The sequence below is a fragment of the Callithrix jacchus genome, chromosome 8 (genome assembly GCF_049354715.1).
Source record: "Callithrix jacchus isolate 240 chromosome 8, calJac240_pri, whole genome shotgun sequence".
NCBI classification, from domain to species: Eukaryota; Metazoa; Chordata; class Mammalia; order Primates; family Cebidae; genus Callithrix; species Callithrix jacchus.
In genome coordinates, this window is record NC_133509.1 from 53,440,232 (window position 1) to 53,459,973 (window position 19,742).

The window sequence follows — 19,742 nt, forward strand, 5'->3', positions numbered from 1 at the left end:
CTGCTTGATTGATTGAGCTATTGAAACTTGTGTCTGCTTCTCAAAGTTCTCATGCTGTGTTTTTCAGCTCCATCAGATTGTTTATGTTCTTCTCTATGCTGGTTATTCTAGTTAGCATTTTGTCTAACCTTATTTCAAGGTTCATAGTTTCCTTGCATTGGGTTAGAACATGCTCCTTTTAGCTCAGAGAAGATTGTTATTTCCCACCTTCTGAAGCCTACTTCTGTCAATGGGTCAAACTCATTCTCCATCCAGTTTTGTTCCCTTGCTGATGGGGAATTGTGATTTCTTGGAGGAGAAAGGTGTTCTGGTTTTTTGAGATATCATCCTTTTTGTGCTGGTTTCTTCCCATCTTTGTGGATTTTTCTACCTTTGGTCTTTGAAGTTGGTGAGTTTTGAATGGGGTCTCTGAGTTTCTGTTTCTGTTGAAACTATTTTTTGCTGTTTTTTAGTTTTCCTTCTAACAGGCCCCTCTTCTGCAGGTCTGCTGGAGTTTGCTGGAGGTCTACTCCAGACCCTGCATGCCTGAAAATCACCCCTGGGGGCTGCAGAACAGCAAAAATAGCTGCCTGTTTCTCCTTCTGGTAGCTTCATCCCAGAAGGGTACCCACCAGATGCCAGCCAGAGCTCTCCTGACTGAGGTGTCTCCCAGTGAGGATACAGGGGGATCAGGGAGCCACTTGAGGAGGCAGCCTGTCCCTTATCAGAGCCCAAGTGCTGTGCTGGGATATCCGTTGCTCCCTTTAGAGCTGCCAGGCAGGGATGTTTAAGTCTGTTGATGCTGAACCCACAACTGCCCCTCTTCCCAGGTGCTCTGTCCCAGGAAGGTAGAGGCTTTATTTATAAGTTCCTGATGGGCTGCTGCCTTTTTTCAGAGATGCCCTGCCCAGCAAGAAGGAAGCCTAGTCACAGTCGGCCTGCAGAGGCCTTCCTGAGCTGCTGTGGGCTCCATCCAGTCACTGTGTAAACTTCCAGGTGACTTTGTTTACACAGGTGAGGTTAAAACCGCCTAACCGAGCCTCAGCAATGGCAGACGCACCTCCCCCCTGTGGATCTTAGCTTACTGGTGTTCATGGGGGTGGGACCCGTTAAGCCAGATCACTTGGCTCCCTGGCTTCAGCCCCCTTTTTCAGGGGAATTAGCGGTTCTGTCTCGCTGGCATTCCGAGCTCCACTGGGATATGAGAAAACAAAAATTGCTGCAGCTAAAGCAGCCACCCAGTTTTGTGCTGGAAACCCAGAGCGCTCGTGTTGTAGGTACTGGAGATAATCTCCTAGTCTGTGGATTGTGAAGACTGTGGGAAAAGCACAGTATCTGAGCCAGAGTGTCAGAAAAGTCCCTAATGGCTTCTCTTTGCTAGGAGAGGGAGTTCTCCAGCCCTTGTGCTTCCCAGGTGAGGTGATGCCTCGTTGGGCTGCCTTGACTCACCCTCCCTGGGCTGCACCCACTGTCTAACCAGTCCCAATGAGATGAACCTGGTACCTCAGTTGGAAACGCGGAGATCACTGGCCTTCTGCATTGTTCTCGCTGGGAACTGTGGATCAGAGCTGTTGCTATTCAGCCATCTTGCCGGAAATCCCCAAGAACAGTTTTGAGAAGCCTGCACCAAGAACACTATAGATTTCCAGAACCTCATTTCTTCCTCTGTCTCTGGCATTTGCTAACGTACATTTTTTTCTAGGTCTCTTTTAGCTTATTTCAAAAGTAGTTTCTACCTCTGATACCTGCCTCTGCTGCTTTCTAGGGAGGGACTCCTGGGTAGATCCTTGTCTTGTGTGATTTCTCCATGGCACTGGTTGAGCATATCCCCTACACACTTTGTTTCAAAAGCCTCCCGGAATTATGTTTTGACATGCCTCAATTTGGACAAAATGAGAGTGTCTTGATTCTGGATCACGGCCATCAGGACACTCCATGTAGAAAATCCCTTTCAGGATGACTGTGGCGTTAGGCCCCAGGAACACAGAATCTCCTGTGGATGGTGTTTGATTTTTCCCCCAGAGATAGAGCTTTGCAAACATCACAAAAGGATAGCTTTATGAGATGTCTTCTGTTCTATGTGATGTCTTCTCAGACTTAGTTTTGAACTAAAAAGTATGATCTTTTCCTTTCCTTTTTCACCTCTGCTGAGGGCTGAAAGAATAAGCCTTATTTCATATAAGGCCTGACATCATAAGAGAGGAAATAGCTGCTTTCCATATGAAAAGCAACTCTAAATCTTGATAAGGCTGATCTGAATTCCTAGGATTCCAGTTCCTTGTATGATAAATGAACCTCACCCACGTAGGCCTGTCTTTCCATTTCTGTGCCTTTATGCCAATGCAGGAAACTTGGAGCCCAGAAAACACTAGGGTGTTGTACAGTCTTGGTGGGGGTGGGGAGGATCAGGGACCCCTGTGTGTTCACACTCTAATTTTCCTGGTCACCCCTCATCACATCAGAAAGCACACTACAGTTTGCTGCTTCTCAAGAAGGTGGCATGAAATAGCTCAGTCACCAGAACCCCATCTGGGGTACCCCTCCCTTCTTTCTCTGCTCCAACACCTGACACATACACATGCACACAGCCCTTCTCAGGACCCCTCCTATGGGCCCCTCTCTATCAGTGGTGAGGGAAAGATGCCATCATCACCAACCACCTTTTTTCTACCCTTGGGGATGGAGGTGGCACCAGGGTGGGTGGGCAAGCAGGCCTTCTCCTTTCCCTAGTGGCACCAAGCACTGTATCTCAGCCTACCATCCAGCCCACCTAGGGAAGGTGTGACCCTGAGCTATGACATTTAATTCTGAGCTGAACACCTGCTACACCTCACCAGAGACTGTGTGTGAAGGAGGATATGCATGCACACCATTGCACATGCTGGGTTGGCCCATCAGTGTCAGGGTGGATCAGGCTGTTCATGCCAGGATAACTCCACTGAGCCCTTCAAGTTCTCTCTGACATTCTCTACACCCTTCTAGCCCACTTCTCATCCCCCACATTAATCAGACTCTTTGAAATTGAAATTCATAAGCCATTTCTACATTTCACAGAATTCTAGAGTCTGCCATTGTGGCCACAGTGTCAACATATCTATCATGGTCACTAGCACTCCCAGCAGTGTAGTCACACTGAGAAGCCACCAGCAGGCCGTGAACTTATTCTTGGGACCTGATACCACAACCTTATGGCCACTTTAATAACTGCAAAGGAATTGAGCAACCTCTTTAGTCAGTTACTTCTCAGTACCTCCTTTTCTGGAAAATCAAGAGACCACTCTCCTCTTTCCCTGTGGCCACAGGTGTCTGTAGTAATTAGAGAAACATAGAAATGTACCCCTATCCTTAAGTCATTTTACTGCCAGAGGTTTGGAAGTGGGTGGGGCAAGGTGTGGGAACCTCACTTATCTAATCTCATTCTCGACCCTATTCTCTATTTTCCAGCTCATCCAGACAGGAAAGGGGGAAGCCATCCGCATCAGGTCCATCCTGCGCTCCCTGGTCCCCACAGAAGACCTGGTTGGGATCATCAGTATCCCCTTGAAACTGCCCTCCCTCAACAAAGGTAAGGGCAGTGACTGCAGGCTGAAGCAGCAGTCTCCCAGCAGCCACTGGCTCGAGCAGGACTCTGCCCCCAGCACAGCCACCCCCAGGTCCTGACTGCAGAGCAGGCTGCACAGGGCAAGTGTCTCGCTCTTTTTCCTATGATGAGTTTTCTCCTCTGGGCTCTAGCCAGCTGCTCTCTTGTCTGCTTAAGAAAAAAAATCTCAAAACAATAAATTGATTACTTATTTTTAGCATTTGCCCATTTCTGTGGTATAAACAGTCTCAACATGGTCAGTCTCAATGTAATGTCACTGAACACAGAGTTGGGAGGAGAATGGACATAGCACACAATTATATTGTATTCCCAACACCCAGATACAATTGATGCGAAAAATCTCAAGAGTATAGTTTACAGTGAAATACTTAGGAAGTAATGATTTCAATCTGTTCTCTCATCTGTGTCAAGACAGTTGTACCCTGTGTCCCACAGGTACAGACAGACTTCGCTGTCCTCCTACAAGCATGCCAACCCTCCAAGGGAGGCTGATGGAATGAAACAAGTGAAAGCTCTCACCATGACCTCCCTTCGTCTTTGCCACTGGGTCCCCCAGCTTGTGTAGGCAGTTGGGGCACAGACAGATGGGTCCCCACACAGCCTCTCTTCAGCCACAGTTGCACACCTCATGGCTGAGGATCATAAAGTGTTTTCCCCCAACGCTACCTGTGACATTTGACATCAGTCAGTGTTATCTTTGCAAAAGTCACACTCTCCCCTAAGTGTTATTTCTCTGAGTCACCTCACCCATTATCCAGGCAAATGGAGGAATTGAAAAGTGTGATTCCAATTGTTGCCATGTTTCCCAAACTGATATTCTATGAAAGGTTTTTGTAGGAGATATTAATAGGTATAACTATCAGTAAGGGGCCTGGGACCAAATAAATTTAGGAAATGCTGTGGAATGCATCACATTTTTATAATACTATGAAATACATCACATTTTTATAAGCACAGTAAAACGATAACATCTATGAGAAAACTTAGGATAATGAAAATAGACATTGAACTCAGTGTTTCCCAAACACAAAACACTAATTCATATCCCACCACACCAGGCATGTGTGAGAGAGGAAGTCAGCCTCAGCCATTCAGTCCCAGCTCTGCCTGGTACAAGTCTGGAAGGTCCCTTCTCTCTGGCTCTCCCAGAGTCTGATGCTGATTCCTGGGCAGGATGAGGGTCCGGGCTGGCTAGGACTTAATCTTTGTGCCTCTCAGGATTCTTTATGGAGTCTCACACCTTTCCAGTGCAGTATTTAAATAATCTGTGGCTATAGTTTGCTCCTTTGGGGGTCTTATTTCCTAGTTTTTAGTAATTAAAACAGGAAGAGGAAGATTGCTTTCTATCCTCATTTAAAATCTTGTCTTTATCCTCAGGTCAAGCAGCTTTAATTTTCTTCATAGTATTCCCACACTTCACCCTTAAACCTCTTGATTAAGAGTAGAATTCTTGGATAACCTGACCTACGTTTCACCTAAATCAGACAATGTTTCCAAATACTGTAAGAATATGTCCTCCAAGTTTGTTCTAATTATGATGTAATAACCACAGACATGACATTAAATTTAATCTGCCTTCATTAATGCGTTCTCCCTCACTTACTTATGTTTCAAATCAACAAAGCAATAAATCAACTCCTGATTCCTAGCATTTGCCCATTTCTGTGGTATAAGTATTCTCACGATGACCAATTTCAAGCTACCAATGTGATGTCACTGAACACAGCGTTGGGAAGAGAATGGACTTGGCACACTATGATATTGTGTTCCTGACACACAAACACAATTGATGAAGAAAAGCTCAAGAGCATAGTGCACAGTGAAATCATCAGGAAATAATGAGTTCTGGTATTTATTACCTTTTAAAATATTTACTTAATTGTAAATTCTAATTTTCAATAATGAGCATGTTTAACAACTGGCTGGAATTTTAACAATTGGATTTTCAACAAAGTACAAGCTGCCTTCAGCACAACACTATACAGGTTGAGTATTCCTTATCCTAACTGCTTGGGACTAGAAGTATGTTGGATTTGGGGGATTTTGGAATATTAGCACTATACTTACCAGTTGCGTATCTCAAATCTGAAACCCCAAAATATTCTGATGAGCATTTCCATTGAGCATCATGTTGGCGCCTAAAAAGGTTCAGATATTGGTGCATTTCAGATTTCAGATTTTTGGATTTGAGATGCTCAACCTGTATTTTTCCAAAATTCCTGTTCCTTATAAAGAGAACAAACTATATACAGACAAGCTCTGTGTTATCTTTTGAGACTTTGGAGATAGAAAAAAGGGAAATTACCTTTTCTGTGTGTCTTTCAGATGGGTCGGTCAGTGAGCCAGATATGGCGGCCAACTTCTGCCCTGACCACAAGGCACCTATGGTGCTGTTCTTGGATCGTGTTTATGGCATTAAGGATCAAACTTTTCTGCTCCACTTGCTGGAGGTTGGATTTTTACCTGACCTAAGAGCTTCTGCCTCTCTAGATACAGTAAGTTGCAAAAATAACAAAAATTATTTTTCCCATCATTGTAAAATTAGTAACATTGAACTTAGAAGCAAATATTTTTTATTTACCCACCAATTACATTTTAATAGCTTACTTTAGTGGGTGAGAAAATGGAGGCACCATGAAATGGAATATCTTAATTTACTGAGCCAGAGACTTAGATGTAGGTAAATTTCCCCTCAAATCCAACTCCTTCAATTGCAGAGTTTTTCAACCTGGGCAGTATTTGTTGTAAGGGGCTACCCTGTGCATTGTAGAACGTTGAGCAACATCCCTGGCCTCTACCCACTACATATTAGTAGCACCCTAGCTCACCCCAAATCCCTGCCAAAATCTGTTTCAGATATCACCAGATGTCCCCTGGGGGACAAAAGCACCCTCAAGTGAGAACCATGTTTCTATAGCTTTTGAAAAAGGCTGTCTGGCAACATTATAGGCTGATGTCACTCTTCCCACTCTGACTCCTTTGTTTCATATACTGACCCTCAGGATGGATAGGTCTGAAGCTAGGGGCATGACAAAGGTCAGTACAAGAAGACAAGGGCAATATAAGTCCGGAACTCAAGGGTGAGATAGATAAGGTAGTTGACCTTCCACAGACATCAAGAAAAGCCCCTAGAATTACACAGCTCAGATACCAGGTGCCACAAGTCAAAACTAAGCAGAGAAAAGGTACACCAGGAGTCCTAGGTCTAAGGAGAAAAGACAGACGAGATCAGTGTAAGTCTAAACAACATCTTGCCAGTTTAAGGTTGTTTTTAGTTAAAAGGTTTCTCAAAGGCTCCACCTGGTGTCCAACAGAGATAGAAATTGGACCTCCGTGATGGGTTGTCAGTGGCAAATACCTTAACCTGGGTAGATTCCACCTGCACAGGTTACCCAGAAATGGAAAGAAATATGAGCCCCAACCTGAATGGGGGCTGCATTTGCATCTGTGGCATGGAGATGATAAATGGTGCATATGACAGTGTTAGGGCACACAATCCCTTTGAATAATTAAAGCAATGCTTCTGCCACTGCTGTTGGTTTGAACTTCTCTATAAATTCTTCGGTTTAAAAAAAAAACTTTTCTTAACTCACAAGACTTCCCCAAGCTTCCTGATCAAATAATTTAATGTTTTTATAAATCAAATAAACAGCAAATGACATGCTGGTATCTGGTGTTCAATCACACGTTTGTCCAAACACCATCTACAACAAAAAGGTGTTATATTCTGTTCCTTGACACACAGACATTCATGCATTCTCTTTTGAAAACTTACAATCATCTGCAATCAAAGCTCTGTCCTTTCTCATTTTAACTCTGTATATTAAAGTGACAAATGTGAAAGATTAGCTGTTTCTCCCAGCATGAATTACTGAAGTTTCTAGGAGACAAACTTGATAATTTAGATAATTTATAGGAATAATGAGAAATGTATATAGTTCAAAGAAAATGGTTTCTCAAATCCTAAGTTGTTAAAAAAAAAAAAGTGTTACAGATAGAATGACCGCAATAATCACAAGAAATGGGAATGTTTCATCTCTGTGGATCTCAAGGTTTCTTTTGAGGTTCTACAGTTTTCAAAGATGGTAGTAAAGCGTGCTTTGGCTGTATTTAGTGTCACCAAATGGATTTTCCTTGTATTCAACTTGTCCGTCTAAATGTACACAAAAGAACATTGTGGGCAAGAATTATGCCAGAGTTTTATAGAAGGTCCCAAGTTTCTGTTCCTTTTACACATTGCTCATGCTGTCAGGGTCCCTTCAGTGAGGTCTGCTGTCATGTCAGTATTGATTGTGAATTGCTCACAGTGCTCACAAATGAACAGAAAGGAGTCAGAGTTCCACTTTGTCTTTCACAAAACTGATGAAACTGAGAAACTCCTTGGCCTATAACCATTCACTAATCTTACAGTCATAAGATGACAGTGTGTAAGTCCCTAGGAGGTGAGAAAAGAGAGCTAAAACTAGAATAATAATTCAGTAGTCTGGCAACTGGATTTTGCAGGTATCAAAATGCTGGATTAGACTGGCCATCAGCTGATTTTAATGAGTTCAAAACTCTTTTGAAGGGAATAGATATTTATAGGATCATTTGGGAAGACAGAGCCAGCCAGCCTTTGTTACTGTTTTATTCCTGTTTTTTGTTGTTGTTGTTGTTGTTGTTGTTGTCATTTGTTCTTTTAGCTTCTTTTTTTTTTTTTTTTCATTGAAAATGCACAAAGAAAAATAGAACTGCTGATAGGGTAGAAAGTTGTTCACCTCCTTGCTATGCATCATGAATGTGTATGAGCTCCCACAACTCACTACATGGGAACTCAGTGTAGAATCAGCTTTGCTCTTTTCCTCAGGGTGATTAACCTGTGTCCCAATCTTCTTTCTGTAGGTTTCCCTAAGCACCACAGAGGCTGCGCTTGCACTCAATAGGTATATATGTTCTGCTGTGCTCCCGCTCCTCACAAGATGTGCCCCGCTCTTTGCTGGAACAGAACACTGCACCTCTCTTATTGATTCTACCCTGCAGACAATATACAGGCTTTCCAAAGGACGTTCCCTCACCAAAGCACAAAGGGACACTATAGAAGAATGTCTGCTTGCCATTTGCAAGTAAGTACACATCCTATGTTGTTTCTTCTGTGTATGCATCCAGGTCACCTGCATTTAACTATGTAATCTAAAAACTGGTGGTCCAGTCTAAGGAAGCTTCCAGGCCTTTGTCATACACCAGCCCTCCCCCAGACATGTCATCAGATTTGCTCGGCTCCCCTATTTCCCACAGGCTCTTTCTTGAGGCTCATCTTTCCCTTTGGGGAAGGGAGAAGGCACAGCTCACGCTTTACCCCCTATGGTTGATAGACCTGAAGACTGTTTCAGGACTAGAGTGTTCAAATTAAGGGTTGTCTTCCTTCTCAAGATTGAGCCAGACACGGATGTTTCTGTCCTCTACTTGAGCACATCTTACATAGAAGCCAGACTCTGAGTGTGAATAAAAGCGACCTATCTCTGGACCTCCCAAGACCAGCAGCAAATAAAAGAAAAAAATTTCCAGTCACAGTGGGAAATTAAGGGCAATAATTTTTACAACTGTAGAAGGGCATCAGAGCCAGCTGAGGATAAAAGATAAAGTTATTCCCAGAGCCTTAAGTCCTCAGGAATCTGAGTCAAGCCTGGTAGAATAAAGGAAGACGACCCTTTCAACAGCAGGTCTCAGCAGCACAGGCCAGGACTGTGATCTGCTATTTTCAGCCAGTGTTTTTCCTTCTCAGCTGTATATCAGAAATACCTGATGAGTTATGAAATAACCCAGTGCCCAAGCCACACCCCAGCCCAAAAAGTTGAAACCGTTAGGGATGGGACCCAGAATTCCAGCTTTTGAAGCTTCCCAGGTGATTCCAATATGCAGTCAAGGTTAGGAATCACTGCTGTAGGTCACTCTGGAGAGAGGATCAACAGCCTTCCCCTTTAGAGCCCAGCCAAGAATGGCCTTCATTTCTTAGTGAATGAGTCCTGCTCTAATCACAGAAGAAATTACTATGCATTGGGGAGCTAGGACCACCTAGAAAAAAAACTCATCAGTCCTCACATCGATGTGAGTAGAACATCACACCGAAAGGTAATCTCAGCAATGAGGTAGCCCTACACACATATCAGAATGGCCAAAATCCAGAACACTGACAACACATGCTGGCAAGGATGTGGAACAACCAGGAACTCTCATTCATTGCTGGTGGGCGTGAAAATGGCACAGCCACTTTGGAGGGTAGTTTGGCAGTTTCTTACAAAACTAAACATACTCTTACCACGTGATTGAACTGTCTTACTCCTGGGTTTTTACCCAAATGAGTTGAAAAACATGTCCACAGAAAAACCTGTATCCAGATGCTTGTAGCAGCTTTATTCATAACTGCCAAAACTTGGGAGCAATCAAGATTTTTTAAGTGGGCAAATGGATAAATAAACTGTGGTACATCCAACCATGGAATATTATTCAGTGCTAAAAAGAAATGAGCTATCCAGCCATGAAAATACATAGAGGAACCTTAAACTAAGGTAAAGCTAAGAAAACAGTAAAAAGATCAGTGGTTTCAGGGGCTGTGGGAGGGAGAGATGAATAGCCTGAGCACAGAGGATTTTTAGGGCAGCAGAAACAATATAAGGGTGGATGTATGTCATTAAATACTTGTGCAAACCAATAGAATGTGCAACACCAAAAGAGAACCGTAATGTAAATTATGGAATTTGGGTGATAATGTACAAGTTTATCAGTTGTCACAAATGTACCACTGCTGGGAGATAATGATAATGGGGAAGGCTGCACCTGTATGGGGCGGGGGATCTATGTGGTTGAGTGCAATCAAGTTAGTGAATCTTACGTGATAATTGCTAATAGGTGAACAGTAATGTGAAATATTGAGTGATTTTTGCATTCTCATTATTAGATTCAGAGACAAGGCTACTTACTCGCCATATATTTTCACCCCAGGGCTTTCTATCATAAGGCCAGCTCTAGAAACAGTTGTGAAGCAGATGACTTTTGTTCTCCATCTGCACACATCCTTCTTATTGTAGGTGCTCCAAGGATTTCTTCCCTGGCATTCTGACATTTAACAAAGGAGTGTTAGCTTTCCCTCTGTAGCTACTTAGGCAATAGTGGAAAAAATTCAGGGATTCATGAGCTGAACTTATATATTATGTTTATGGGTGTACACCTTTCTCTGGAGAAAACCACAGGTTCCACTAGTTTTTTTTAAAGTTTGGCAGTGTAAAAAAGCTAAATCAGTGTTGCTTACCTCTCCTTTCTCTACTCAAAATTTATTTGTGCCATGAACTCTGTAACTTGATAGATTATTCTTTAATTAGTTACTGGATTTGCCTATCAATGGGGTTGTTTTGAGAAGAAAACCTTACCCCAAACAAATGATTCTAGTAGTGAGAACTTCGTGTACCAGATTGTAAGGCAGAGGGCTTTAAAGTTCTCTTCAAATAATACCAGTAGGTGGCCTCAGATTCCACCTGTGCAGCTGCTCCACTCCAGTTTCTCCCTCTGCAGAGTTCAGCAGCCCTTAGAGACGACTATGAAATTAACTGCACCTTCTTTCTGTTATATTCTTTGCACAAAATCAGTGAAGATATTTTGAGTACGTATAGATCTCAGAACATTTTGTCACATAACAATTAGAATTCCACCTTGGGTATCCCAATTCATTAGCAGTCTTATTCTGAATTTTCACTGTACTCAGTTTTAAAGTGTTTTATCATCTCTTGTTTATCTAAGATCTTTGGTATTAGGAGCCAGTCGTTTAGAGACTTGGCTGTAATATATGCTTCTTGTTGAGTGTTTCTTTCATTCCTCCTTTATTATTTCCCTTATTTTTTCATTCCATTTGTTGATGTTTCTGATTTCATGCTGCAGTCACTTGAGGCCTTCCATGTTACAGCAGCTCCTGCGACGCCTCGTTTTTGATGTGCCACAACTCAATGAATACTGCAAAATGCCTCTCAAGGTAAACATCACTGTTGTTACAGAAATACAGTCTATTGCACAGGAAACTTGCATTCTAATAATGTGATGTCTTCACAGTTTGGAGGTAAAATTACATGCTAAATGGATTTCACTCCCTTGAGTTGATGGTTAGCTAACAAGATAGATCCCAAAACCAAGTCTTTTCTTGAATGTCGAGGTTGAATAAAATTGCTCTAATTTTCTTTAAATGCTTTCCACTGACTACTTGATATTTAGCCACAGTTAGTATGGGGACTTAGATTTTGTGCCTTCCCGCTATAATTAGGTTTTCAGAATGTGTTTCTGTCAAAAAAGCTTTGAAGTGCATGTGATTTTTTTATTAAATGGATTAAAATGTCCCTTTTCTATTCCATGGTGTTTTGTGCTTTTATTCTTTGTAAGAAATCCTTTTAGGTTTTCCACTTTTTTTTTTTTTTTTTTAAATGAGATGGAGTCGCTCTGTCATCCAGGCTGAAGTGCAGTGGTGTAATCTTAGCTCACTGCAACCTCCACCTCCCAGGTTCAAGCAGTTCTCCTGCCTCAGCCTCCAGAGAAGCTGGGATTACAGGAACACGCCATCATGCCTGGCTAATTTTTGTTTTTTATTTTGTTTTCTTTTTGTTTTTGTTTTTAGTAGAAACAGGGTTTCACCATGTTGGCCAGGCAGGTCTCAAACTCCTGAGCTCAAGTGATCCACCTGCCTCAGCCTCCCAAAGTGCTGAGATTACAGGTGTGAGCCACTGCACCTGGCTGTCTTTTTTAATTAAAAAACCCACAGACCCCTCTCTTTTGCCAATAAAAAAAGAACCAAAGACCCCTCTCTTTTAGTGAGACTTTGGTCTCACTCTTTTACCCACACTTGAATGCGGTGGCACAGCCACAGCTTACTGCAACCTTGAGCTCCTGAGCTCAAGCAACCCTCCCTCCTCAGTTTCCAAAAGTGCTGGGATTACAGCAAGTTTGAACCACCATGGCTGGCCTTCCCTTTTTTTTATTGTCTTGTTCCTGCTTTTCTCATAAATTACAAATACTTTCTCACTAGAGGCATCTGACATGGTGGGAGGGGGCCTGCACCAGCCACCCACCCAAGCACACCATGTTTTTACTTTTATCACTGAGGCACTTGCCATATTCCCGTATGCAAAAGTGTTAGCAATGGCTAGCCACACCTGAAAATCCTACCTAATGCTTTTAACAGCACTTTTCCTTATAGTCCGAGCAAGTATTTCAGAAAGCATTCTACTGGGATACCCAGAATTCTCAGAGGCCTTTAGTTCAATCCCCTGTCTCCATACCAGGCAGAAAACAATTTATGTGTTAAGAGACTCCACAGCCCTCCAAGGACTAATTCTTCTCTCTAGCAACCCCATTTTTAATGTCAAAAAAATACTTCAACTGCAAACCATAGTGTGCACAGCTTAATTTGATATTGCTTCCTCTGAAATCCTTTGCTGCCAGCTGGATGCTGGCTTTGAAGAGACATCATGATAACACTCAATAAGCTCACTTTTACCTCTCATATCAGTGGAATTTTTCTTAAGAGGACGCGGATCACACCTGCTGGTATGGAAACATTACTGGTATACTTCCGCCCTCTACTGGCAAAATGTGAAACCGCTGTAAAATGAGCAGGCTGTGAGAAAGACAGTGTGGAGGGAGGAATCCCGGGAGCAGGGGCAAGAAAACAACGGTAGTAATTGATGTAGAGAAAATCTTCAGACCCACAACTTGCTGCCCGCCGTCCTCTCCTCATATTAGCATTCCCCCAAGATCTTCCAGAATTACAAGCAAAGGTCCCAGAAGAAATTCTTTCCACCCCTGACTGGCTAGAACAGCACACAGTGACTACTTTCAGAAGGTAGCATTTTCTTGTTTGAAGTGGAAACAGTTCTCCATTTTCTAGTAACTGCTAGGGGCACATTAGGAGGCACAAGAATTAATCAGGTGGATCCGCTCAGGCTCAAGCTCATTAGGCAGAGAGCAGACTGTTCCCAGCGGTGTTTGAAGGGCCTCTTCGTAGACAGCCCAGCTGTTTCGCATGTTTCATTCTCATGATCTCTGCTTACTATTTTATTCTCTCCTGCATGCTTTTGATGCCCGTGGACTTTCTCTACGCCACCCCTCTGGTGCCATCCACTTCTGAACTTCCCAGCTTCTGACGAATCACTATGAACAGTGCTGGAAGTATTACTGCCTGCCTTCAGGATGGGGGAGCTATGGGCTAGCTGTGGAAGAAGAGCTGCACCTAACAGAGAAGCTTTTCTGGGGGATTTTTGACTCTCTCTCCCATAAGGTAATGACAATACTTTCTGAACAAAAAGTGAGAATCTTAGTGCCCAGCACCTACAGATAATAACAGCCATCATCTATTTAGCTTTCCATTTGCCAGGACCTGTGCTAAGTACTTCACAAGCATATTAAGCTAATCCTTACCCATCTCTCTGAAACAGAAACTTGCAAAATCCTTATTTTACAGGTGAAGAGAAGCCTCAGAGTGGTTGAATAAATTTTCACATTTTCAAAGCTATACATGGGAAAGTGACTACCAGAGTGAATTACACACGTATTATCTGGTGATGTCTTACCACCCTATTCCTTTCACCCACATGTGGTGCGGCTCCTGTCTGCCAACCTTCACTAAGCTCGAGCCAGGAGGAAAAGTCCTGGCATCTGCTGTGATGGTGGGACGGGGGATTTCCAGAAGACCTGAAGCCATTCTGGAAGAGGTTCTTCGCAGCCACTCATTTGAGGAGGCGTCAAGTGAGAACTCAGAGCCTCCGAACCCCAGGCCTTACTGAACAGTGTGATTGACGTAGAGCTCTGACTCTTGGACTTTGCTCCACTTCCCCTAACCCAATTTGTGAAGTCACCAGCTTGAACGGTAGAAAATGAGTAGGTCTGGTTTTCTTAGAGAAGTCTAGAACATACATATAGCTTATTCACCTACACTTAGATTTTCTTTATCTGTGGATTTCTTTGGTCTAATATAAGCAGATGAGACAGGATCGGGCGTGTTCTGGGTGGTATGGCCATAGACCACAATGCTATTGAGCATAAGCCGTCAAAAGCTCTTCCCAACCCCATGCTGTTTGACTGAAATTCATTTCTGGCTGGGTTCAAGAGAGAATGATGGATATTGAGCAGCCTGCAGATGATGTCAACATATGACCCATATCAGCTACTACAGAGCTATGCTCTGTCTAGTTGTAGGTTGGGTCTGTTTCTATGACCATCCTTAGCAGACAAGTTGATAGTCATTTCTGGCCTAGTGAGAACCATTTTAACCCTTAGGTAGTCTTGAAATTAACCATTTAGGAGATATCAATTTAAACCTGTTTAAGATTTTTCAACTTAAAGCAAATGGTGGCTTGAGGGCTTTATAGAGTGGGGGTTTTTTTTGTTTGTTTGTTTTGTTTTGTTTTTTTGTTTGTTTGTTTGTTTATCTTGCAAGAATACCTTCATTTCCACCAGAAGATATTTCCGGTGTTAAACATTTTTCATTTTGGTTAGCCTGGATAAATGCCTGCATTTTATTTGTGCTTTCAACTGATTGGTGAATGGTTCTGTCTAAGGGCATGGTTCTGCTTTCTCTACTAATATGGCCTTGATCTTCCCTCACAGAAATATGACCCAGATCTTTTCCGAATGGCCCTACCTTGTCTCAGTGCGATAGCTGGCGCCTTGCCACCAGATTATTTAGATACCAGAATCACAGCCACGCTGGAGAAACAGATCTCAGTGGATGCAGATGGCAACTTTGACCCAAAACCTATCAACACCATGAAGTAAGCCAGAATCATCTCTAAGCTGCTCCTGTATTTTGTCCAGTAGCCAATGTTTTCTTCCAGATGGTAGCACGAAATGTGAGCTTTACCTCTTTCCCACCTGCCAACAGTGTTCGTTATTTCTGTTGACACGACAAGTCCCATCAGGCACAAGATTTAATCCATACATATCTGTATTTTGGTCGGGGCTTTTGGTTGGGGAGGAAAGGGTTGGTTTATTTATTACAAGAGATGGATGCTCCCACAAATAAATGTCTCATGAGGCACTGAGAGAACTACTCTGACAAATTATACAATTAATTTATTAATGAGCTTTTTGACAAAATCTTTGCTCTTAGTGAATTAGGCCCATATGGTTCTAATAGCATCATATGTCACAATAGCTCCATAAATAACACTCAGCTGAGTCCTGGAAAGGCTGGGGTGTGATGGCAGAACAGTGCAGGGTCCTCACTGGAAAAGCTGAACCTGCTCTTTGCCATGCCAAGGGATGCTGGAACTTTGGAAGAGCCCTACCATTCCGCCTTTTAATTTCTGCCTGTAATTTTCCTGAATTTCTCAGTGGTGTTGACTAGGCCATGGAAGTGTGCTTATACCTTGGGCAAAATATTGCTAAGTTTTGGTTTGTGGTAGTTCTGCCCAGTTATGAATATGTGCTATAGGATATACAGTCAGCTCCAGGTGCATTTTAAATGAAGAGCTCCAACACTGCTTCACAGTGAGCAGGGAAATTAAGCCTGAGTCTATATGAGCCTCTTGGACCTGTCTTTCGTGGCAGTAGTTCTCAAATGAAAGCCTGAACCCTTCCCAGGGGCACTGTCTGCTTTGATGATGTGTAAAATTCATGTTTGGGACATTAAACATTCCGCTGGACAGAGCCTTGAGCTGTGGGGATGGTGGGACAGAATTGAACCTTCTGTAAGTAAGAGGTAAGGAGCATGGTAAACCATCAAGCTGGGGCCAGCGAAGGCAGGTGCTGACTTCAGAGAACTCTGCCTGTTCGTATAACAGTGCTGAAGAAAGACGAAGCAGATGGTGTAATAACTTGGATCACTTTGAAAGCATTATGAGAAAACATTATACTCTAGCAATTGTGTGTTAATGGCAAGTAGTTCTGTGTTATTTTGAGAGTTCTGATTTATTCAGATATACTCGTGACATCAATATAGTTCATTGATTAATGTGAGGAATGGAGACTAACCCTGACTTACTTAAGGAGAAAAGCACCTTATTGCAAGAACACAGGGTAATTATCAAAACCTAGTGAAAGCTAACCTGGCCTCAGCACACATAGTCACCAGGGAAAGACTGGAATCAGGCACACTGAGCAAATGGACAATCTTCAAGTGTCTCCATTGGGTGAATCACCTTGAAGAATTTACTGCCTATGGCCATGTGCAGTGGCTCATGCCTGTAATCCCAACACTTTGGGAGACGGAGATGGATAGATTACCTGAGGTCGGGAGTTCCAGACCAGCCTGACCAAAATGGAGAAACCTCGTCTCTACCAAAAATACAAAAAAAAATTAGCCAGGCATGGTGGCGCATGCCTGTAATCCCAGCTACTTGGGAGGCTGAGGCAGGAGAATCGCTTGAACCTGGGAGGTGGAGCTTGCAGTGAGCCAAGCTCACGCCATTGTACTCCAGCCTGGGCAACAAGAGCGAAACTCCTTCTCAAAAACAAAAACAAACAAACAAACAAAAAGCATTTACTGCCCTTTTTTCACCCAACTACTCAAGACTTAAATTCCACAGAAAGTAAGTCTGATTTGCCTAGTCATATGCCCATCTTTGGTTCATGTAACACTGCATGCAACATAGGAAGACTGTGCAATGCAAAGGGGGAATGGAGATTCTGATACCAACAGAAGGGACAAGAGCTATTTTCTGGGAAAATAAAAATAGCAGTTATCTACCATACTTCTGAAATTCTAGTATTTTACCATGAGCCACTGAGCCAAAAAAAGTAGAAAACCACTATTTCATAACATACGGCTTCTGGCTACCCATTTCTACCATTTCCAAATTGCAGCCAGAGGATGACCAGTCATTTACCTTGGTTGTTCTGTCTAACCAAGATGGATCTGGCCCAGGAACCAGGAGAACCCAGAGCAGATGGCAGCAGGCCTGCCCAGCCAAGGATCCCGTGGAGATGTTCCATGGTTAGACTTGGGAGTGTCTGTGACCTAACCTTGGCTGTGCCACTCCCACTCAGGAATGTCACTGCCTGGAGTCCAGCTTTAGTTTCGGGGTTAGCTGGCTGATCAATCCAATTCTGACAGCTGACTGATTGGTAGTCTAACCATCTATTTCTATATCTGGCTGAAGTGCTTAGGGAGGTTGTAATTTTTTTTCCTCATTTCACAGTTTTTCCTTGCCTGAAAAATTGGAATACATCGTCACCAAGTATGCTGAGCATTCACATGATAAATGGGCCTGTGACAAGGTAGGGATTATCATTCCAACTGACAATCATCAGGAAGGAAAAACAGCCCAAGAACATTAAAGAACGCAATCCTGGAAATCTGCCTGATTTGTCTAAGTGGCAGACTTACTGTGCCAAGAGCATTTATTATTTCTGAGCAGCGATTTCCCAGGGTTGGTGGATGTCAGAGAAATCGGTGACAGCGGCTGCTGGTGTTGCTTTTGTATTTCTCAAGAAAATGATCAATTCTGGAAGTGTTAACTTCTTTCTTAACATTTAGTTACTGGAGTTTGTGCCCAAACACAGGCTCATATGTGTTTGACATAAATGCATGATGGGGACAGGGAGGCTTCTATTTAATTTTTGTCTTTGAATGGCGATTGGGGGAAAAAATGAAATTGAAAGCTTAACCCTTGCATTTTTCTAGAAGGCTGGATTTTATTCTTGGGAAGACACTCAATCATTTTCTTATGGTAGGCAGTGGTAGAATTCCCAGACACTCCCTTATTAATAAGGCTCTCCATCTGGTGTTGAAAATTCCTCACCACATGAGGTCAGGCTGTTTAATAAATTTAACTGCTATATCAGCCCTTTAACACTGGCAGGCAAAGTGGGAAGACTGTGCCAAAGTTCTCCAGGATTCCTGTGGGCAGCCAGTTAAGGATTGGGGCCATTTCTCACCTGCAGCCTGCAGTGTGTAACAGTGGACCCACGTCCACCACAAAGTCACAGAAAACCACTTCCATGCAACATGCCCTCAGAGAGGGGACATCTTGAACCATCAGCTCAGCCTCTGTGGATGTAGGCTCAGCTTATCCTTCCAAAGTCTCCTGGGGGCTGATGATAGTAGCTATCACTGTAACTATAGAACAGGCTGATACCTCATGATTCTAAAACAGGAGTTGGCAAATCTGTTCTGTAAAGGGCTGCATGATCAACATTAAAGGCTTTGAGGGCCAGACCATCTCCATTGCAACAACTCTTCTCGGCTGCTGTAGCCATAGACAAGGCATAAACAAAAGTGGGTGCCTGTGTTCCAACCAGATTTTCTTAATTCAGAAAAGGTGGTCAGCTGATTTGACTCAGGGGACATAGCCAGTGGGCCCTTGCTCTAGAGCCTCTGCATTTTCTAAGAACTCTGCCTATGGTCATTTGGCCAGCCTGTGGCTTAGGGAGAAGACTCACCTCCAGGAGTCCATAGCATTAGCCAATCCATCACTCAACCATGTGGATTTTAACTCCTGAGTCTCTCTTGAATCTGTATATTTGTCTCTTTTCTTATGCCATGACTTCAGTCCAAGCTGCCATCATCTTTCACCCAGATGACTGGGACATGCTCTTTACAGGTCTTCCCAAGTGCTTTTGCTCCAGTCTGTTCTTCACACTGCAAGAAAGTCAGAATATCAATACACAAATGGAGTCATACATATTTTACCACTGCTCCTCTTACCCAGCCCCTTCTCCTTATTAAAATCCTTTAACAGTTTGTAACTATTCTGAAGATAATGGTCAAAATCTTTGGTGTGACCTGTTAGCACTGCCTGATCTGACCTCTGCCACCATCTCTAGCCTCATCTCCTCCTCTACCCTCTGCCCTCCAGCCACCTCCCTTTATTTTAGAACCTCTCTCTGTCACATATGCATTACACGTGCCAGAAACCCTCTGTCTGAGCCGGCCAGATACCCACCTGTGCTCACACACTTCCTCACAGTGTTCATCAATTCATCCTGCAAATAATGCCCCAAGCATGAATTCCTAGGATGGCATTTTTCCAGATTTCTCACGTTATTCTTCTCTTTCATAGTACTTTCATGGCACACTTATGTATTTATAACAGTTACACATCTATACATTTATTCTAATTATCAATTTTGCATTTACTAATATGTTTATTTGATTGACATCTCTTTCTGCCACTAGACTGTAAGCTTCACGAGAGCATAGACACATGCC

General features: G+C 43.0%; 1 protein-coding gene across 16 annotated transcripts in view; it reads left to right on the plus strand.

Moving 5' to 3' along the window:
• RYR3 (ryanodine receptor 3) overlaps nucleotides 1–19,742 on the plus strand; it is a 572,638-nt gene that overhangs the window by 433,231 nt on the left and 119,665 nt on the right. For all 16 annotated transcript variants that reach the window (XR_013521058.1, XM_054240576.2, XM_054240580.2 and 13 more), the window contains 7 exons: nucleotides 3,424–3,544; nucleotides 5,906–6,075; nucleotides 8,462–8,682; nucleotides 11,489–11,579; nucleotides 13,731–13,871; nucleotides 15,200–15,363; nucleotides 17,731–17,809. Coding sequence is in view for 15 of the 16 variants with exons in the window: in XM_054240576.2 (XP_054096551.1) it covers nucleotides 3,424–3,544; nucleotides 5,906–6,075; nucleotides 8,462–8,682; nucleotides 11,489–11,579; nucleotides 13,731–13,871; nucleotides 15,200–15,363; nucleotides 17,731–17,809 (987 nt within the window). In the remaining variant the exon portion in view is untranslated. The remainder of the gene's footprint in view (nucleotides 1–3,423; nucleotides 3,545–5,905; nucleotides 6,076–8,461; nucleotides 8,683–11,488; nucleotides 11,580–13,730; nucleotides 13,872–15,199; nucleotides 15,364–17,730; nucleotides 17,810–19,742) is intronic.